General features: G+C 48.4%; 1 protein-coding gene across 1 annotated transcript in view; it reads right to left on the reverse strand.

The window, feature by feature from the left end:
- Positions 1-2,410: 2,410 nt before the first annotated feature.
- The window catches only part of BOC (BOC cell adhesion associated, oncogene regulated), an 82,550-nt gene continuing 66,981 nt past the window's right edge, over positions 2,411-17,979 (reverse strand). The window contains 12 exon segments of the mRNA XM_034789358.1: positions 2,411-3,155; positions 4,847-5,040; positions 6,277-6,350; positions 7,052-7,275; positions 7,662-7,883; positions 9,425-9,547; positions 9,893-9,998; positions 11,234-11,415; positions 11,885-11,927; positions 11,929-12,092; positions 13,454-13,564; positions 14,684-14,843. Coding sequence (XP_034645249.1) covers positions 2,971-3,155; positions 4,847-5,040; positions 6,277-6,350; positions 7,052-7,275; positions 7,662-7,883; positions 9,425-9,547; positions 9,893-9,998; positions 11,234-11,415; positions 11,885-11,927; positions 11,929-12,092; positions 13,454-13,564; positions 14,684-14,843 — 1,788 coding nt within the window. The 3' untranslated portion in view covers positions 2,411-2,970.

A 17,979-nucleotide genomic window follows, 5' to 3' on the forward strand; every position in this document is an offset into this window, starting at 1 on the left:
TCTTGAAACATGATCCATTTTGTGTCTTCTGCTGAGTGTCATGGGTAATTCTTAACTGTATTCATTAGCCAACACACCCTTACGGGATAATATGCATAAAGAATGGGAAGAGGTTGCATGGATTTTAAATATGTAAAGTCAGTTTTGAAGCTGGCATCATACTGTAGATAGTAAAAGTTTGTAAGCAGGTTGGAGTGTTTTGAGGCTAGTATACACTTTGATTTTTTAAGGCCAAAAGGGATCATTAGGATTATGTCGGGTAAAATGTTCAAAAGTGACTTAGGTGTCTAAGTGCTTAAGTCACTACGGTGGTTTTTGAAATTGTTACTGTTAGTCTGACCTCCTGCATAACACAGGCCATAAAATGTCAGCCGCTGATCCTTGCATCAGACTCAAGCACTTATGGTTGAGCTGGCACATAGCATTTAGAAAGTCATCCAATCTGGAGTTAAAGTGATGGAGAATTCTCCTGACTTCAGCTGTCAGCCATTGGATCTTGTTATGCCTTAGGGTGGTAGACTATCCTATATTAGTATCATGGCTTGCAAAGCAAGGCTAAAATGATTTCCTTAAAGTTTTGTTTTGATTGTGTGTGCTCTGACAGCTAGGACTAATTACAAAGGGTAACCCTCGTAAACCTGCAAAGAAAGAAATACATTAAGAATGCACTGGAGGCTGGTGATCTTGGACAGTCAGAACACTCGTGGTTGGGTCCAAATTTTAAATAGTAGTACATACAGGTAATAAAGAAAAAGAGTGAGTAAGAAAGAGGGATAAAAATGGTGTCCCAACTCACATTCACTCGTCTTGTTTTAAACCTTTATCATAGTCTTGGCTAGACAATAAAAGAGGCTAGGTAGTGCTTCAGAGACCATCATAGAACAGTGTTAGTGATGTGCTACAGTGATTTGCATTGAGCAAATGCTGGATGTACTCTTTGCCCTTGTTCAAGAGGAAGCAATTTTTGATGTGTGAGATCTACCCACTGGAAATTGCACTCCTCAGCTCTATCTTTGGTACTTAGGTGCCTAAAGTGTAGTCAATGGGTTTCTTAAGGTTGCATCTTGTGATGTAGCATGTCCTGACAAAGAGCAACTGGGCATGTATTCCGAGAGAAGCATGTTCCACCAGCTGTCTGCTGAAGAGCAGGCTAGCCCAGTACCACAGATGCTCTCTGCCCACTCCACTGGGGGGGGAAAGCGGGAAGGACACATTCTGAAAGGGGGAATGAGAGGGAGGAACAAGTTTTGGAGGAGCCCAAGACAAGTATACTGTATACTGTGGATGAACTTCTTCAGGGTCTGAAGGGTTACGCTTTGCCCAAAGAAGGGAAGGCCATGACTAAATCACAGACTTTGCTGCTTGTCTCAGCTCAGTAGAAATAAGACACTGTAATGAATTGGGGTACTGAAGTCAGTGTTATTGAAAAGTGCGCCTGGTGTGTTTGTTCTTACGCTGGTTTGACATTGGGGTAACTATGGACTTGGTCCAACTTGTTAGAAGAGAATTAGGCTGGATATATCATTGTTTTCGTGTTTTCTTCTTCCTTTCCCTTCTCCTGGAATCTGGTGGTTCTTTAACTATGGTCCACAGCACTCCTGCTGTCTCACTGCCTCAGTCATCAAGTGGTGAGATTTCATTCTAGTGTCCTAGATGTTAATGGTCCAGAAACCAACCAATCCTCCCAGGATTGGTTTTGAACCAACTAAACCAACCAGTTTTTGAACCAACTAAACCAACCAATCCTCCCAGGCTCTCTGTCCCTTTTCAGGTTGTTCCAGATTGTTCTTTGTGAGGTGTTTTGTGTAAATTGAACCAGGCTCAAATGTGTGAACCACTCTCAGGTTGGAGGGGAAGCAAAGCAACAGCAGGACAGAACAGAGCGTGGGACGCTTCCTGCATCCAGGGAAGATTCAGTCCTAAATAACGTAAAGCAGTTGGAGCCAGCGAGCGGAAATGAAGAACAGCAGAGATCCCAACTGAGCAGATGCAATGCAGTTGCACCCATCATAATACAGCTAGTGTTTCTTGTACTGTCTGCTTGTGGCCTATAAGCACCTTCAGCTACCATTCGAAGGGGCACCTTTACCTACAGTTGCTAAAGGCTTTTGGAATAAGGGAAATGAAAAAGAAAACCAGGAGAGTCTGCACAGAAAAAATGTTTCTTTTTCTTCTTTTCTGGCCCCTCGCCAGCTAGTTCAAAGGTCTGACTTTGTACCCCCATGGGCATTCTGTCTGGACTTCACCTGGAGCCGGACTGGGCCTCACCTCGTCTGTTGACTCCTGGAGTTAGAGGAACCAGCTGGGGGCCCTGTGTAAAGCAGTAACTCATGGAAAACATCCCCCCACCCCTGCTCCTGCCAGGGAAGGAGACTGGGCTCAGCATAGGAGTATTCAGCGTACAGCAGACCACAGAGAAGACAAAAGCCTTTATTTTAGCTGTTCAAGCAGGGGTTTGTCTTTGCAGATACGCTACTACAGACGGCGTGTATGTATGTGAAGGGTTGTTAATGCCAATATGTATTGTACATGATTTCAATCCATGCTGAGGGGCATGTCGCCAGGAGATCCCTTCTAGCTGGGAGAGGAAAAGGGACCCTCCTTTCCACACTCTCATCTTTCATGTGGTCCCTGCTGCAAACAAATATTTTAGACCAGTCTCCTCTTCGCAGCTGTGCTTGGCCCAATGTCCTACGATGTCTCTTGTGCTTGTGCCGAGCAGAAGGCTGTCATTCCCGGGCTGTGTTCTGATAAACAGCCTGATGCCATCACTGGCAGATGCCCCAGTTTCTTGTCTCCTCCTGTCACCTTGCACAGGCCCCCCTCTGTCTCAATAGCATTATAAAAGGCACATGTACATCTATTTACAAGTGCATAAATATATAAATAGGGATGTTATACAAAAATAAATACCCAGTCTCTCTCTCTCTCTCTTTAGAATAATAGTCTTTTGCAAAGGCAGCTTTGTCCCTAACTGGTAGGAGGAGGAGTCTCAAAGGGCATGTGCCGTGGAGGGCTGCTGCTCAGATGCCTCGTTGGGTCCTGCCCCAAACAGGTGATGGCTGGGTTCTGGGGACACCGTTCTCCTCTGAGCTGGCAGCAATCTAGCCTCTCTACTTCTTCAACTGGCACCAGGCCAAGGCAGCAAGGGGTACCTGAGAAGGGAGGGGAACAAGAACCAATTATAACCAAAGGAAACAAAGCTTTGACTAGTGCATGAACGTGCCAGGTAGAACTGCTACCTCCAAACCACCTTCTAACAACGGATCCTGTTGGCAAAGAGAAAGTGATGTGGTGCTTGGTTCTCAACATGGCTGCTATGCGGGTAGCTGTGTCCTACAGAGACATGGCAGCAGGTACCAAAGTAACAGTGTCCTAGGACACTGACTGACCTGTTTTCCCCCACCAGGAAGAATTGTTTTGGTGGATCAGGCCCCTGCGGAATGGATCATTCTAACCTTTCATGAACTGTGAAAGTAAGTGTGGCTTCCCATGCACTTGTTTCACTGACAGCCTGGAAAGCGCAAGCACTGGAAGGGTTAAGGTACTGCAGCGGCTGAGTACATGTCTCAGGTACATCTCCAGCCAGGTTAGGTACCTGCCATGGTGCAGACCAGTTAGTTCCCTGGGTGTAAGGCCTCAGAGCAATGAGAATCAGAGGGTGCTAGGAACCACTCTTCAGCCAAATAAATGCCCCATCCTCCAATATACTGGGCCAGTTTTGTGGTTTCCACCTGCTATTCTGGCCCCCTCACATTGCTGTGTGATCCTGGAAATTACAGGCCAGTAATCCTAACTTCAGTACTAGGCAAATTGGTTGAAACTATAGTAAAGAACAGAGTTATCAGACACATAGATGAACACAATTTGTTGGGGAAAGAGTCAACATGACTCACCAATTTGCCTCACCAATCTACTAGAATTCTCTGAGAGGGTCAACAAACATGTGGACGAGGGTGATCCAGTTGTTACAGTGTACTTAGATTTTCAGGAAGTCTTTGACAGGGTCCCTCACGAAAGGCTTTTAAGCAAAGTAAGTTGCCATGGGATAAGAGGAAAGGTCCTCTCATGGACCAGTTAAAAGATAGGAAACAAAGGGTAGGAATAAATGGTCAGTTTTTAGAATGGTGAGCGGTAAATAGTGATGCCTCCCAGGAGTCTGTACTGGGACTAGTGCTGTTCAACATATTCATAAATTATCTGGAAAAAGGGGTAACCAGTGAGGTGGCAAAATTTGCAGATGATACAAAATTATTCAAGATAGTTACGTCCAAAGTAGACTTGCAAAGAGTTGCAAAGGGATCTCACAAAATTGGGTCACCCAATGAAAATAATAGGCATCAAGTTAAGAAAAACAAACAAAAGGGGGTACTTCTTCACACAATGCACAGTCAACCTGTGGAACTTGTTGCCAGGGGATATTGAGAAGGCCAAAACCATAAATGGGTTAAAAAAAGAATTAGATAAGTTTGTGAAGGTTATGTCCATCAGTGGGTGTCCCTAAGCTTCTGGCTGCCAGAAGCTGGGAGTGGATGACAGGATGGATGACTCGATAATTGCCCTGTTCTGTTCCTTCCCTCCGAAGCACCTGGCATTGGCCATTGTCATAAGGCATGGTACTGAGCTAGATGGACCACTGACTTGACTCACTATGGCCGTTCTTATGCCCTTTGTGATATTCAAATACTGCTCTAGCACAACAGTGCTGAACATTAAAAATGACAGCTTGCCTTCAGCCCTGCCCTCCAAGAGCCTTGGAAAAGTCTTCCCAGACTGATACTTTCCTTTCAAGATCAACCTAAACACGTATAGCAGCAGCAAGCACTGAGCTCTCATGTTCACTGACCTCTGTGGAACGTGAGATCTCGCAGGGCTTCCAGGCTGGGGCCTCCCATCTTGCATCCTGTCACTGGGTGATGTAGGCCAACAAGTTGTTCCTGAAGATGACAGCAGTCATCATGTGGCTGGAGCAGCTGGTTGGTGGAGTCATCTGGGAGGCTATAGAGGAAGGAACTGTCTTCTGGTCTAGCATCAGAGAGCCTGATAGAAAGACAGATAAGGTTGGTACTGTCTGTACCCATCTCTAAATACTCCTTCCCAGAAGTCTGCTAGAGGGACATGGTGATTGTTGTATTCCAACCAACTGAAGGAGCTACGAGAGGATTCCCTTTGGGTGAACAATGGACCTGTATTGGATATCACCTTCCATGGTGCTGCGTTCCAATACAATATCAGCTTCATGCAATAACAAAGTGAGTACTCCCAAATGGGGGGAAAATGTGTGTGTGTGTTGGGGAGCGGGAATGGAGATGCTGATGGAACATCAGGAAGACTAGGCATAGATACAAACCCTTATCTGATAAACCAACATCTGGCTAAAGACACAACACAAAACAGAGTGAGCTCAAGGGCTGGCAGGCTCCACGGCTGGTTTCAGATACGTTAAGTGCAGCCTGTCCTTCTACTTCAGGGCGTGTTTGTGGGGGGGATGGGTTTAATTAGAGCTGGATGGAAAAACTGAATTTCCCTCCCACAAAAAAATTCAAAGTTTTGAAAAATATTTAATCACAAATTGAGACAAAAAATAATTCTAATGCAAAATTGACATTTTCCAGAAACGGGGAAATTTTTGATTTTTGCAGACATGGAATTTTCCATCAGAAAGTCATTCTCAACCAGCTCTAGCTTTAATGTAAAACCTGGAGTCTTCAAAGCTGCTCTGGTCACCGCCTGGTCAACAAGGGTATAGAGAGGAGATGGCAGGAACAGGGAGTGTCACGGATGATAGAAACCATGATCTGAAATCTGAGCAGTGAACCGCATTGCTACAGCAAGCCTAGAACTGGACCGAAGGCATCTTTTGAGGGATTTCATCAACACGGTGGATGTGAGCATTAATCCTGTTAACCTGTCTGAGTCTCCATCCCCATTCGGGACACAAAAAAGGGGGAGAAATGGATCTTGGCCATCTCTAAAATGAGGCCCAGCCAACTCCACCCTGACATTCTAGGAGGGATGAGATAGAATTCAGAGAGAGAAAAAATGTAGCCTGGAAAAAATCCTAGGCAGTGAGATGTTTTAGGGTGTGGACTAGTCTCCCAAGGGAAGGGTTGGGGGAGAAGGGTGGGACTTTAAAACTAGACTGGAGAATAGGCTGTAGCAATGATCCTGCATGTCAGAGAAGTTGACCTAACTAGCTCTTTTCCATTGCTAAGTTCCATGTCTGCGTATCCTCTCTGCACAACCCTCATCAGAGTCCCATGACCCTGAGCTTACCGGGAGGTTGGATAGTGTTCTTGGACAGTCCCATTTTGCAGCACCCTCCCCTGCAGTAAGGTGTTGGTCTCATCCTGTGGTTGAAAGGAGAAAGAGGAAAAAAAGCATTTTAGAAGAGCAAGAATCCAAGCAAGATTTAAGAGGTTCTGGACTCCAGAACCAGCGCAGTGGAGGCAGCCAGTGATGAACATGCCTCCCCACAGGAGAGGGCAGAATTGTTGCTGCGAACTGGACTGAGCACCAACAAACTCATTTCACACTGGCCATGGAACCATCAGATGATAACGACATTTCCGTAAGAGAACTGGTGGGCTGGGTTCTCCTATGTCTTAGCCCCTGTACAATCCCAGCATGCCCTGCCAAGGTTTGAACCAGGAGCTCTTATTGATAGGAAGTCAGGATCTCTTGCTAACTTCTCCAGCCAGCCTCTCAAGGGGCCCCTCTGTCTAATCACTGGAGCTAAGAAGATCTTCCCTATACCCCTTCTGCCCATGACTCAGGATCCATGGGCACAGGGGCCTAGTGTTTCCATCCAAAGTTAACTAGAACTGGACTTCCCTTCCCAACCTGCCCATGTTGCCTCCTTTAACTGGGCACTGTGCCTGGCAAGCTGCTCCCTCCACCTGACTCCAGCTCTGGAGAGGGAGTGACTGGAGACCGAAATCTCAGAGCGAGTTCTAACCCAAGTAGCCAATGGGTCAGACCGGGCTTGACTGAAACACCCCCGTCATTCAGCCCCCAACATGCTGGTTGTTAACAAAGGGGGAGAAGGTACCTGGTGAACTTCATCCGGACTGTAGTCTCGGGACTTTGTGCTTGGGTAGCCTGTCCCACCTGAGGGGCAGCCGCCGTTCAGCACACCATTGGCATAGGGCTGCCCGTTGGCATAGGGCTGCCCGTTGGCTCGAGGAGTGGGGACCCCTCGCAGGGGCACCATGGTGTACTGGCAGGAGGACACCAGCAGCCCCGTTCCAGAGAAGCCCAGGTCTATGGTCTGTTCTGAAGAGGGAGAAGAAGGAGGCAGCTTAGAGAGAAGACGAAACACCACTGGTTGTTTGCAAGGATCCTACGGGCAAACTGGGCTGTACCACATGCTAACATGCCTGCCAGGTGGAACAATGATCCAACGCCCCCACTGAAGGGGGGACTCTGCCTGATGGAGATAGGAGAGGGGAAAAGGTCCCTTCTTTCTTCCTTTCCAAAATTCAAGACTCTTTATTGGCTTGACAAACTGGACAAGGGAGAAAGCTTGGGCCTCTGTCTGCATAAGCTTTCACTGGGACTTTGCTCCCCAATATAGCCAGGATCTTCCCACCCAACTATTCTAACTGGGACACCAGCCCCTAACAAGCACCCTCCCCCCTCTTCAGAGTGAAGCCACTTACTCTGCTTGGACCAGGCTCTCCACAGACAGAAGGGGATGAAGGCCACAATGATGAGGACGATAGAGCCCAGCACTACCCCTACAATCAGGTAGGGCAGATCACTGGAGCGGGCCACCATGGCACCAGTCCCCAGCCCGCTGTGCCCACCACTGAGCGGTGGATGCTGCTGTGGGGGCACTGTTGAGGGTGGAAGGCGCCCAGGCAGCCCAAGAGACTTCCGAGCTGCAACAGGAAGACAGGGAGTTAGAAGCGGACATGTCACTCAAGACAACAGGCAGTTAAAGGGGGCTGCATACACGGTGTATGGTTCACAGAACCACCGGCTCTCTAGGTCCATGTGGCTTGGTGGGTAGAGCCCTTCCTTACTGATCGTTATAATAATCATATTTCATGGAAATGTAGCCACCGCTGGGATAGAACAGGGCAGTCATTTCCTATCACCCCAAAACACTACCCAGCAGCTCAGGACAGGAAGCGAAGCGGATTTCTGTGTCCAGTAAGAGCTGCAGGGGAATTTTAAGGGAGGCAGAGATAATTATCACTCTCCTGCTCTACAGAGGGGTCCTACGGGGCTTGGTCCTTGGTCTCCTTCTCTTCTCCCACTACACTCTTTCCCTCAGCAACATCATCCGCTTACACTGCTTCAACTGCAAAGTGTGCAGGTGAGTCACATATCTACCTTTCCACTCCAGAGCTGCTTCCCTCCATCCAATCCTGCCTCTTTTGACAATTCCTCCTGGATGTCTCACCAGCAACTCAAAGCTAACATAGCCAACAGTTAAGCTGGACTTTCCCCCTGAACCCTCTCCACTCCCCATGTTCTGTGTCACTCACAACATCACCAGCCTCCCTGCACTCGGCTCCACAATCGGGGCGTTATCTTTGGCTCCTCCCCTCTCACATCCAAGTTGTGTTCAAATCCTGCCATTTTCTGCACACCAACCGTTCAAAAGGCCAGCCCCTTTCCTCTAACCTGACAGCAAAATCTCTTCCAGGCCTTGATCATCTCCTGGCTTCATCACTGCAGCCTCCTCCCTGGCACCCACATTGCCCTTCCCCATCCCCTCCAAAACGAGCCCACTAAATTGTTTCCTCAGACACTGTACACAAGAGTCACCTCTTGGACTGTCTCCATTAGCCCTGCCTTCTCCACTGCACCCGGGTGCAACCCGCTTGTCCTCACGTTGCACACCCTACACAACTCCTCTGTTTGGCCAGATTTCCTCTCACCGTGTGCCAGCCCCACCATTGACACCAGCCTGGCTGCCTGACTGATCAGCTTTCTCAAAAGGGTTTCTGTGCATACTGCCCCTCTCGCTACTCTGCTCTCTTGAGCCTCTACCCTCCCCTCAGTGAAAATCGTCCTGAAAGCTGCAGGCATCCTCCACAGGGCCCATTCCAAGCGAGTTAGTTTGCTCTGACCAGAAGCCGTGCTGTTATTCTCCTGACCGCTTCCTAGCCCCCCAACACCCCTGCTTGTTTGTTTCATTCACCTCTTACATCTCATCTTTAACCCAGACTAGGGGTGGGGACTGTCTCTTCCCAGCATGTGTGTACAGAGCCCAGCCCAATGGGGCTGTACCCCACCAAGCTGTGCACAGACCTAATACCAGTGCGACGGCATCACTGCAAACACTGCCTTTCCTCACCTCCCTCATCTCTAATCCAGACTGTTGGCTCCTCTGGGCCAGGCCCCGAATCACTCCCCTGCGTTTGGAAAGGAGAAAGGGGTGGCTGCCGACCCGCCCAGAGGAGCCGGATACCTTTGGTTTCACAGATCATCACATTGCTGAACTCGCTCTCGCCGCCCTCGTTGAAGCACTGCATCTTGATGTCGTAGGAGGTCTCTGGCTGCAGGTGGCTGATGGAGTGCCAGTACCGGTCCCCTGAGGGGTGGGGGAACGAACACATGGCTCCTTTAGCTCCCTGCCCCGGCACTCAGGCCAAGCCTCACTGCCTTTGCCCAAAGGCCACTGGCAAATGCAGACTCACTAATCCTGTCTCTGCACCCCAGCAAGGGCAAGAGGTGTGCCGGAGACAGGCTTCCCATTGCCACCTCGCCTTGTCATGTTGGAAGAGCCTCAGCAGGGCTGTGCCTGGGCAAATGTGGCCCCTAGGCATCGCCATAGCCAGGTGCCCCCCCACAGCCACTCCTTCTTTCCAACAGATGTTCTCAATGGAGAAACCACCCAGCATGCGGCAGCTGGAGCCAGTCGCACTGCGCCTCTTACCTTCCACCACGTCCTTCTTGTAGTCACTGTCGTTGTCGCTGTCGGTGGGGCGGTAGTAGATGTAAAAGCCATGGATGGGGGTGTTGTTGTTACTGGCTGGGATGTACTGCAGAGATGAGGGGGAAGGCAACGTTTAGAGGTGTCCATGCTGATCAAACCGCCTCTCCCCAGGGAGGAGCCTCAGGGATGTTCCCCTCTCCCCATGCTGCCCTTGGATAGGGGCTTCTTTAGGAGACCTAAGGGAGCTCACTATCATTTCCCAACCTCCTGCCCTTCCGTGGGGACCCGGGTAACAGCTGGGATGCCATCAGATTTGCCATGAACAGCAGGCCCACCCCCCTGGTCCCAACAGTGATGCGCCTGGCCATGCATGAGATCTGATGACCTTTGTTTTTACCCTACTAAGGCTCAGGTGTCCTGTACAAGCTGCATCGTGTAATGATCCAGTTGTCACATGCCACATACTGGAGAGAAAGACAGACAGACTAACCTCTTCCCCTCACCCCACTGGCTGACAGCACAGCCACTAGCCATCAGCTGCTTCTGGCTTCCCCCAAGATATTTCAGGTGAGACCTCACCTTCCTTGCCCTCCCCCAGCCCCCTTCAGATATCATCTCCGTGTTTAAAGGAAAAGCAGCCAACAGTGGAAACTCTGCCATGAAGCCCCCATGGGGATTTGTGGCCAGAAGATGCGGGCTGGGAAGCGGGTAAAACATCTCTGGCTCACCCTGGTCTAGTGGAAGCCCTTAGATTTGTGCAGGTAGGAAAGGAGGATGCCATCCTCGGCCCTTGTTAATTCATGTGTATCGATTAACAAATAACGGCCCTTTCAACAGCACCCATGAGCCTGAAGGATCCCACCCAAAATTGTAGAGGCTGTTTAGCAGCACCCAGAAACACCACCCAACAGATGAGCACAGGAAGTGAAGATGAACAGTGTATCCCATTGAAACTGCAGGGAAATTTAAGGAGTCACTAATTAATCAAACAGGAATTAGGCTAGGGCAGCAAGCTTACCAACCCCACTTTCGTGAATCTATGTTCAGCAAAATGGTCAGGTCACAGCCCCAGCATCACATCCCCCAGAAGACTGCATGTCCAGCAGCACATCCCGCAGCACCATGCGGGTCACTGAGTCAGTACTGACACTGAGGAAGGAGAGTACTCCAATGCATCACCAGCAGCACTTCCTAGATGATTGGAGTTTCCCCACCCAAAGTACTGAGGAAGCCTAGCCTGCTATAGCTGGTGAGATCTGATAACATCTCTGGTGGCTATCTTCTAAGCCACTCAACCAGTGCCCATCCCTCCCTCCTGCAGACACGGATTCCCTCCCTCACCATCCATTTCAGCATGATGGTGGTCTCATTGATGGCATCGGTGAAGGTTATGTAAGGCCCGGTGACGGGGCGCTCGTATACTCGGTTACTGTATCCCGACACAACGTACGGCTTAGATGCGGCGCTGGGGTCGCTCTCCCCCAGTATGTTCAGCGCCCGGACACGGAACTTATAGGAAGTGCCTAGGTGGAAGGAATGGGTTGGAAACAACGGCATTAAGAGAGGATTGGTGCCTCCTGCAAGCCCAATAGCCAGCATGGCACCTAAAAGAGGAAAGCTGTGTGTGTGTGTGTCTCTCTCTCTGTTAGCTCAGTCCCACCCCACCCTACTGGATGGCACAGAGAGATGTTGCAAAGAAGGGGCTCCCAGCCCTTGACATCAAAGAAACTAATGGCCCGAGTTCAATTGTGTCCCAGACCAAGGCCACTTTTTCTCCGTGGGAGGCTGTCTGGATGGTCCACAGGCTACAGCTGTGAAATTCCACCACCCTGACAGGAAACAGCTGGGAGAAGACCACCCCTCCTCCAGCTCACTGAAGATGCTCAAACGCCACAGCATTGAGCATGGCATAATAGAAGGGAACCACCACATAGAAGCAGGACTATTTGTCACGTCCCCCAGAAAGACAGCGGGGAGGAGCACATCTCCTACCTTTCTCCAGGCCTGTGATTTCCACTGAGAGCCGAGAGGGGGGGGATGTCGCTGGTGGCCAGCACCCAGTCTCCTAACTTCTTCAGTTTCTTGTACTCCACTCGGAAAGACTGGATGGGGAACCCTCCATTCCCGCGGGGGATCCAGGTCACATAGACAGATGTCTCCGATGCTGTGGAGATGGTAGGGCGGTCTGGTGCCTCGGGAGCTGTGAGGAGCAGGGTAGAACATGAAACACCTCTCTCTCTGCCTCTCCTTCTCTAAAGCAAATTTAGGGTGGATCAGAGGTACCAGTTTGATTGACCCCCTCGCTCTCCCTCATCCTTGTACCTCCCACACAATCCCTCCCACTCCTCTTTACTGCCCCTGCTGCTCCCTGAAAACTCAGTGAGTTCCTTCTACCTTCTTTTTGCAACTTCCTCATGTCCCACTCCACCACTTCCAGCAAAACCCCTGCTGAGAGGGGCCCAGCTGGCTCTGAGCACGCTCAACCTGGGGACTCCCCTCTTTCATGTCAGGAAAGAGCACCTTTCAGTCAATGGCTCCCACCCAGAAGAAGGACCATCTCAGCCTCAAGCAAATGTGTGCAGGCCAGACGGGGTAGGGGTCTTGTACACGCGTGTGTCTGGAGAGGGAAAAGGGCTGTGTGTCAGGGAGAAGGGTGTCTGCATGTGGCAGGATCGAGGTAGAGAAGAGAGTTTGTTTGATGGGGTATGCAGAGGCAGTGAATGATAAGAAAGATGGTAGAGACTGATACCGCAGCTGAGAGAGAGAGAGGAGGAGAGAGAGAAATGAGACAACAGAGAAACATGGAAAAATTATACATGATGGGGAAAAAAGTTTGAGGGAAAACCATCAAAATAGTGGAAGGAAAAGATATGCAGGACATGGAAAGAGAACAGGAGTGAAGGAAGGGGAATGAGAAGGAAGAATGAATACAAAGGGGAAACAGACAATTAAGAGAGAACTTCATAGGAAGGGTAATGGCCCCAGTAAACAATACCCACGTCAAACATGGGGTGGGACATGACGAACAGGACAAGCTGGTCTGGGTTCATACTGACGTTCCCCATCTGCAACGAAATGCCAAGGCCCGGCCCTGCACAAAACCATCCCTAGAGTTAACACTAAACATCCCCCTGCTAGCAGGTTCAGTTGAGAGGCCAAGAACTTCACGGGCTACAAAGCCAGGACTCCCCGCTTGTCCTTGGAAGGGGTCCCTCCAGAGCAGCATGGGGTGTGGGAAATGTATATGGTCCCTTCGCCATGTTGCAATGGTTCTGTGGCTTGCAGTCTCCCTGGCTGGGAATACTGCACCCTTCACCAGCATGAAATTCAGTTAAAGAGCAGGGTAGATGTCTGATGGTCTCCTTGGGGATGGGGAAAGGGAGCAAGTGTGTTGTTCTGCAGGTGACACAAATGCTCTGTGCTCGACTCGTCATGAACAAAAAAGCCCCCATAAACTAAGCTTAATGTTACTCAGGGACTGACTGATCCCGACACAGCCTGGCCTTGGATCCCCACAACGCACACGGCATTCCGCCCCTCCCCACTCAGGCAGGGCCTTACGGGAGAGGCGGCTGTTGTCCAGATGACTGCTGCTCTGAGTGCTAGTGCCTGGGTCGTCCCTTTGGATCTGCTGCTCTTTACTGGCGACAATGTCGGGTTTTGGTCGTCGGCCTGGCCAAGGGAGAAATGATGTCACAGAAGATGAGGCGCGATGGACAGTTATCTACTGGTGTTTATTTCCCATTGGAAATTCGCAGCCACTACATGGGAATAGTAGCACTTTGCACTTACAGAACCCGAGGATTTCACAGCATTGATAAGGCCCAACTTGCATTGCAGAATGATTGTCAGATAATTGCGGCTGAGTTACAGGCAAGGCATGGAAAAACCGCGGCAATGGACCTTTATTAATTGCGGTAACTTGGAAAAGCTAGAAAAGACCTATTCGTTTAAGATAAATTTGCTGGAACAATATAAACACTCAAGTATTATGTTATGCCTGCTAATTTTTTTTTTTAAATAACTAGACATTTTACTGCAACTATATTACAGACATTAATGTGTATGGCTGAGAGCCCGAGCTCCAGCCGCTATCAGCTCGAATAAATGGGATTCTACTGTACTAACAGGGAAACAAGTGTGTGTTGCAAAGCTCAAAATGTATGCAAAATTGTGGACTGGGCAAAGTAAGCTAATTACAATCAAAATTGCAGTGGAAGCCTAATATTGTGGGACCCGCAATATCGCAAATGAAGTAGGGCCTTCAGCAATGATGAACAAGCTCTAGGCTCAGATGTGTTGTGAAGATCAAGTGACTCTTTTTAAATGGCAAAAAATGTAGCTGAACATTTATAAACATTTCTAAATTCTTCCCAGAAAAATCCAGCACCATTTCCCCCACTAGCTGAACCTGAGAAGTTGATAACCATTGGTAGAGAGACCTCTACTTGGGCCACAGAGAGGGGAAACTGACTTGGCTAAGGTCACCCAGCCAGTGATTGGCAGCAGCAGGAATGGAACCCAGGAATCTTAATTCCCTCCATCCAGTGCTGTCAGCACACTGCCTACCACCCTGCTCATTTTCTTCTATAATGGGCGGCGACTCTCAACGTGGGGGCAGCTGCCTTTCCACCTGACAGGCACTGAACCAAAACACAGCATGTGGCTAAAAGTCATCTGCAGGGTACAAGGTAGAGAGGCTAACTCCAGAACGGTGCCTGCTATCAAGGGCTGGGAGATGGGACCTCAGAAAGTTGAACCAAAACATCTAGGGAAAGATTTGACCTTTACCAGTCCTGAAGGTCACCATGGCCGTCTGTCCCTCCCCTGCACAGTTATAAGCTGCCATCTCCACCTCATACAAGCTCCCAGGATCCAGTCTGCTCAGGGTCAGGCGGTGTTGAGTCGCAGGGATGTCCCTGACCGTCCAGTTGGCTGAAGAGTTCATAATCTGCTGAAGAACAAGTCACGAGCACAGGGATCACTGGCCTGGCCAGGGGAAAGGGGGGCTGGCTTTGCTTTACTTTTAGGCTGAACTTGAACTTTTGCCGAAAACTTGAAATGAAGCCTGGAAAGTTTGAAAAAGTTTTTCTCACTTGTCTCTCCCAGCCCTGTTGGCTTTCTGCAAAGGAGTGTGATTTTCCAGCCCAATTTTGCAAAGCTCAGCGGTCAGATATGTCTAGGATAAGCCTCCAAGCATTGGGATGCTCTTCTGACCTTAGTATAGCTTATCCACCCTCTAGTCCAGTGGATCTCAACCTTTCCAGATGACTGTGCCCCTTTCAGGAGTCTAATTTGTCTTGCGTACCCCCAAGTTTCAACTCACTCAAAAACTACTTGCTTAAAAATATAAAGGTGTCACAACACTGTTACTGAGAAATTGCTTACTTCCTCATTTTGTCTGTGTGAAATGTTAGTTTTTACTGACTTCACTAGTGCTTTTTAGGTAGCCCGTTGTAAAACTAGGGAAATATCTAGATGAGTTGATGTACACCTGGAAGACCTCTGCATACGCCCAGGTGTACCCGTCCCTCTGGTTGAGAGCCACTGCTCTAGTCTCACCCCACCTTAATAGATACTGCAGGGTATTTAGCTGTGTAATGGTTATGCATATTTAAATCTCCAAGGGCTCTTCTGTCTACCATTTTGCGTTCAATTCAGCAGACTGCGCCTGTGTGCACACACACACACACACACACAGTGTGCTCTCTCATGGTGACTTCACTTTTGTTCTTTCTCCTTTTGACGTTTCACTTAAGATAAAACAACAGTCATTCTGACCTAAAGTGTCTGGCTGCTCTGTGTGTCTGGACAAACACAACCAGTGCCATTTATATTTGCTGTGGAAAGGCTCCCACCAAAACACAAAGGGTACAATTTCCAAAAGTGCCTAAGTGACTTCGGAGCCTAGGTCCCATTTACTTTCTGTGAGATTTAGGCTCTTAAGTGCCTACATCACTTTTCAAAATAGGATTTTACCTACAATCATCTGTTTCCTGTTGTGCGAGTTGCCTAGATTTTTTTTTTTAAGCTGATCAGCCCCTGCATGCTAGAGTGCATAGCTACCGGCTTGCAGGTCACAATCCATTCTGTTTAGTGTCAACAAGCCATTACCCCATGGCCATCAGCCTTCAGATACCAAATATCAGGGTGTAGCTCTTTACATCTGTTATTCAGTCATCAGGAAATTCAGGGGAAATCAAATACCATGCAATAATTTCCCCTTACAGTGTGTGAAATGCTGAGCACCCCCTGCTGACTCGATACATAACGAGTAACAATTACAGTCCTTGGACCCTTAAAATCACCTGTCCTGCTAGTGCAGGAAGGGAGTGCCCATTAACAAGGACTCAGTGTTATTCAATGCAATACCCCCAGCAGGGGAAGTGGGATTTTAAATCCACCTCCCAGTGCTGCATACACTCTAGCTGAGGGCCTCACTGATGCACCAAGGAAGAGACCATCAGAGAGCTGGGTCAGCTCTAGTGATACAAAACAAAACTGTCTGCACAAGGGGATTTTAAGGCTGGGCTTTGTCAAATGAAATTCAATGGGAATTGGGTGCCTAACTCCCTTAGGCTTCTTGGAAACACCCAGCCAATGGCTAAGGAGAGACATTCTCATGCTGCCTAGAACGGGGCAAAGACAGTCAGTGCTATTTAAAGCTATATTGCATTATAGGAGTTTATGTGACCCTCTAGTTTAACACTGAACAGACACATATAGGAATAAGGGGGCGGAGTTAAGCTTGTGACCTGATCTCTGGTATTTCCTGACTTTTGAGGACTTCACCGTGCAACCTTAGTGTTCATTCAACATAGCTTTCTTCTGGAATATGCAGCATACGGCCATGGTCTCCAAAGGGTTTTTTAACACAGCTTCATCTTTCAGTGTAATTGAACAGCCAGGTCTAGATGCTGCGTACCAGAGAGTATGAGGCCTTTCTCTTTTCCTTCCTCCCGTCCCAACCAAAAGAGGGGAACCTGCAACTGCAAGGATAATATTGTGCAGGCAAGCAGGTGGGACACCTCAGTGACCCTGTATGGAGGGGAGCAATGGCAGTGCAGGCAACATGATGACATGGAGATGCCAAGCCTCTGCAATGTAATTTATCTTCTCTAAGCGTTTGACACTGATGGATTAACGTCTACCCAGTTTTATTTGTATTACAGAGTCTGTGGGATTGCGAGGCCAGAGAGAGGTCCCTCAGGACTGTTACATTCAAGAAAGCAGGAGCTGGGGTGTGTGTAAAGAAGAATATTAAAAACAGAGATAATGACTGGATAGGAACGGACTTCCCTTAGGCTGTAGAACAGTAGAGTAGTTTCTCCTGTGTCTATAGAGTGAGTAAATGTGGGTGGATATAAATCACATACTGGTTGTAAAAGTCTATATATCATTAATAGCAGCTGAAGTTAGCACAACAGAAAGAATCTTTACAATCTTATTTGCTTTTCACTATTTGTGCTGTTTATTTACTTTTTTTGCATTTCCTTCCACTGACTGGTCAGTTTCACTCTCATAGCCTAAGGGGCTGATTTCAAAGGCACTCAGCACACACAATTCCAGTTGAAGTCAATAGGAACTGCAGGTATTCAGCATGGCTGAGAATCAGATCCTACGTTAGCACCGCTCTGACATATATGGGTTTCCAACATACTAGATCTCGTGTGCTCTCTCTCTCTCTCATATACACATATATTTTTAAAATTGAAATAACTCCTCCCCCCCATACACACACATATTTCTATTCATATTAGTTTTAATTAAATCTGGATCTTTATAAAACCATCCCTTGGGTTGGCAGTCACAGAAATGACAGCAAATTAAGGGTTAATGGGGCTAAACCCCATATGTAGGGACCTAAGAGGCACAAGGAAGAGTCTCCAACTGAGAATTTGGACTACACTGAAAATGTGTTAGTGCAGACTGCAGTGACCCTTGGCAACCTTTTCTGCCCTAATGACCTTCCAGGTGAAACACTGAAAAAACAAACAAAACAAGAACAAACTGCAGCCCATAAGCTAAGATCACGCGCAGAATTGATTTCATTCCAATGCTATTTGGGAGCTACATCTTGTCCTTGC

Source organism: Trachemys scripta, chromosome 1, assembly GCF_013100865.1.
Source record: "Trachemys scripta elegans isolate TJP31775 chromosome 1, CAS_Tse_1.0, whole genome shotgun sequence".
NCBI lineage: Eukaryota > Metazoa > Chordata > Testudines > Emydidae > Trachemys > Trachemys scripta.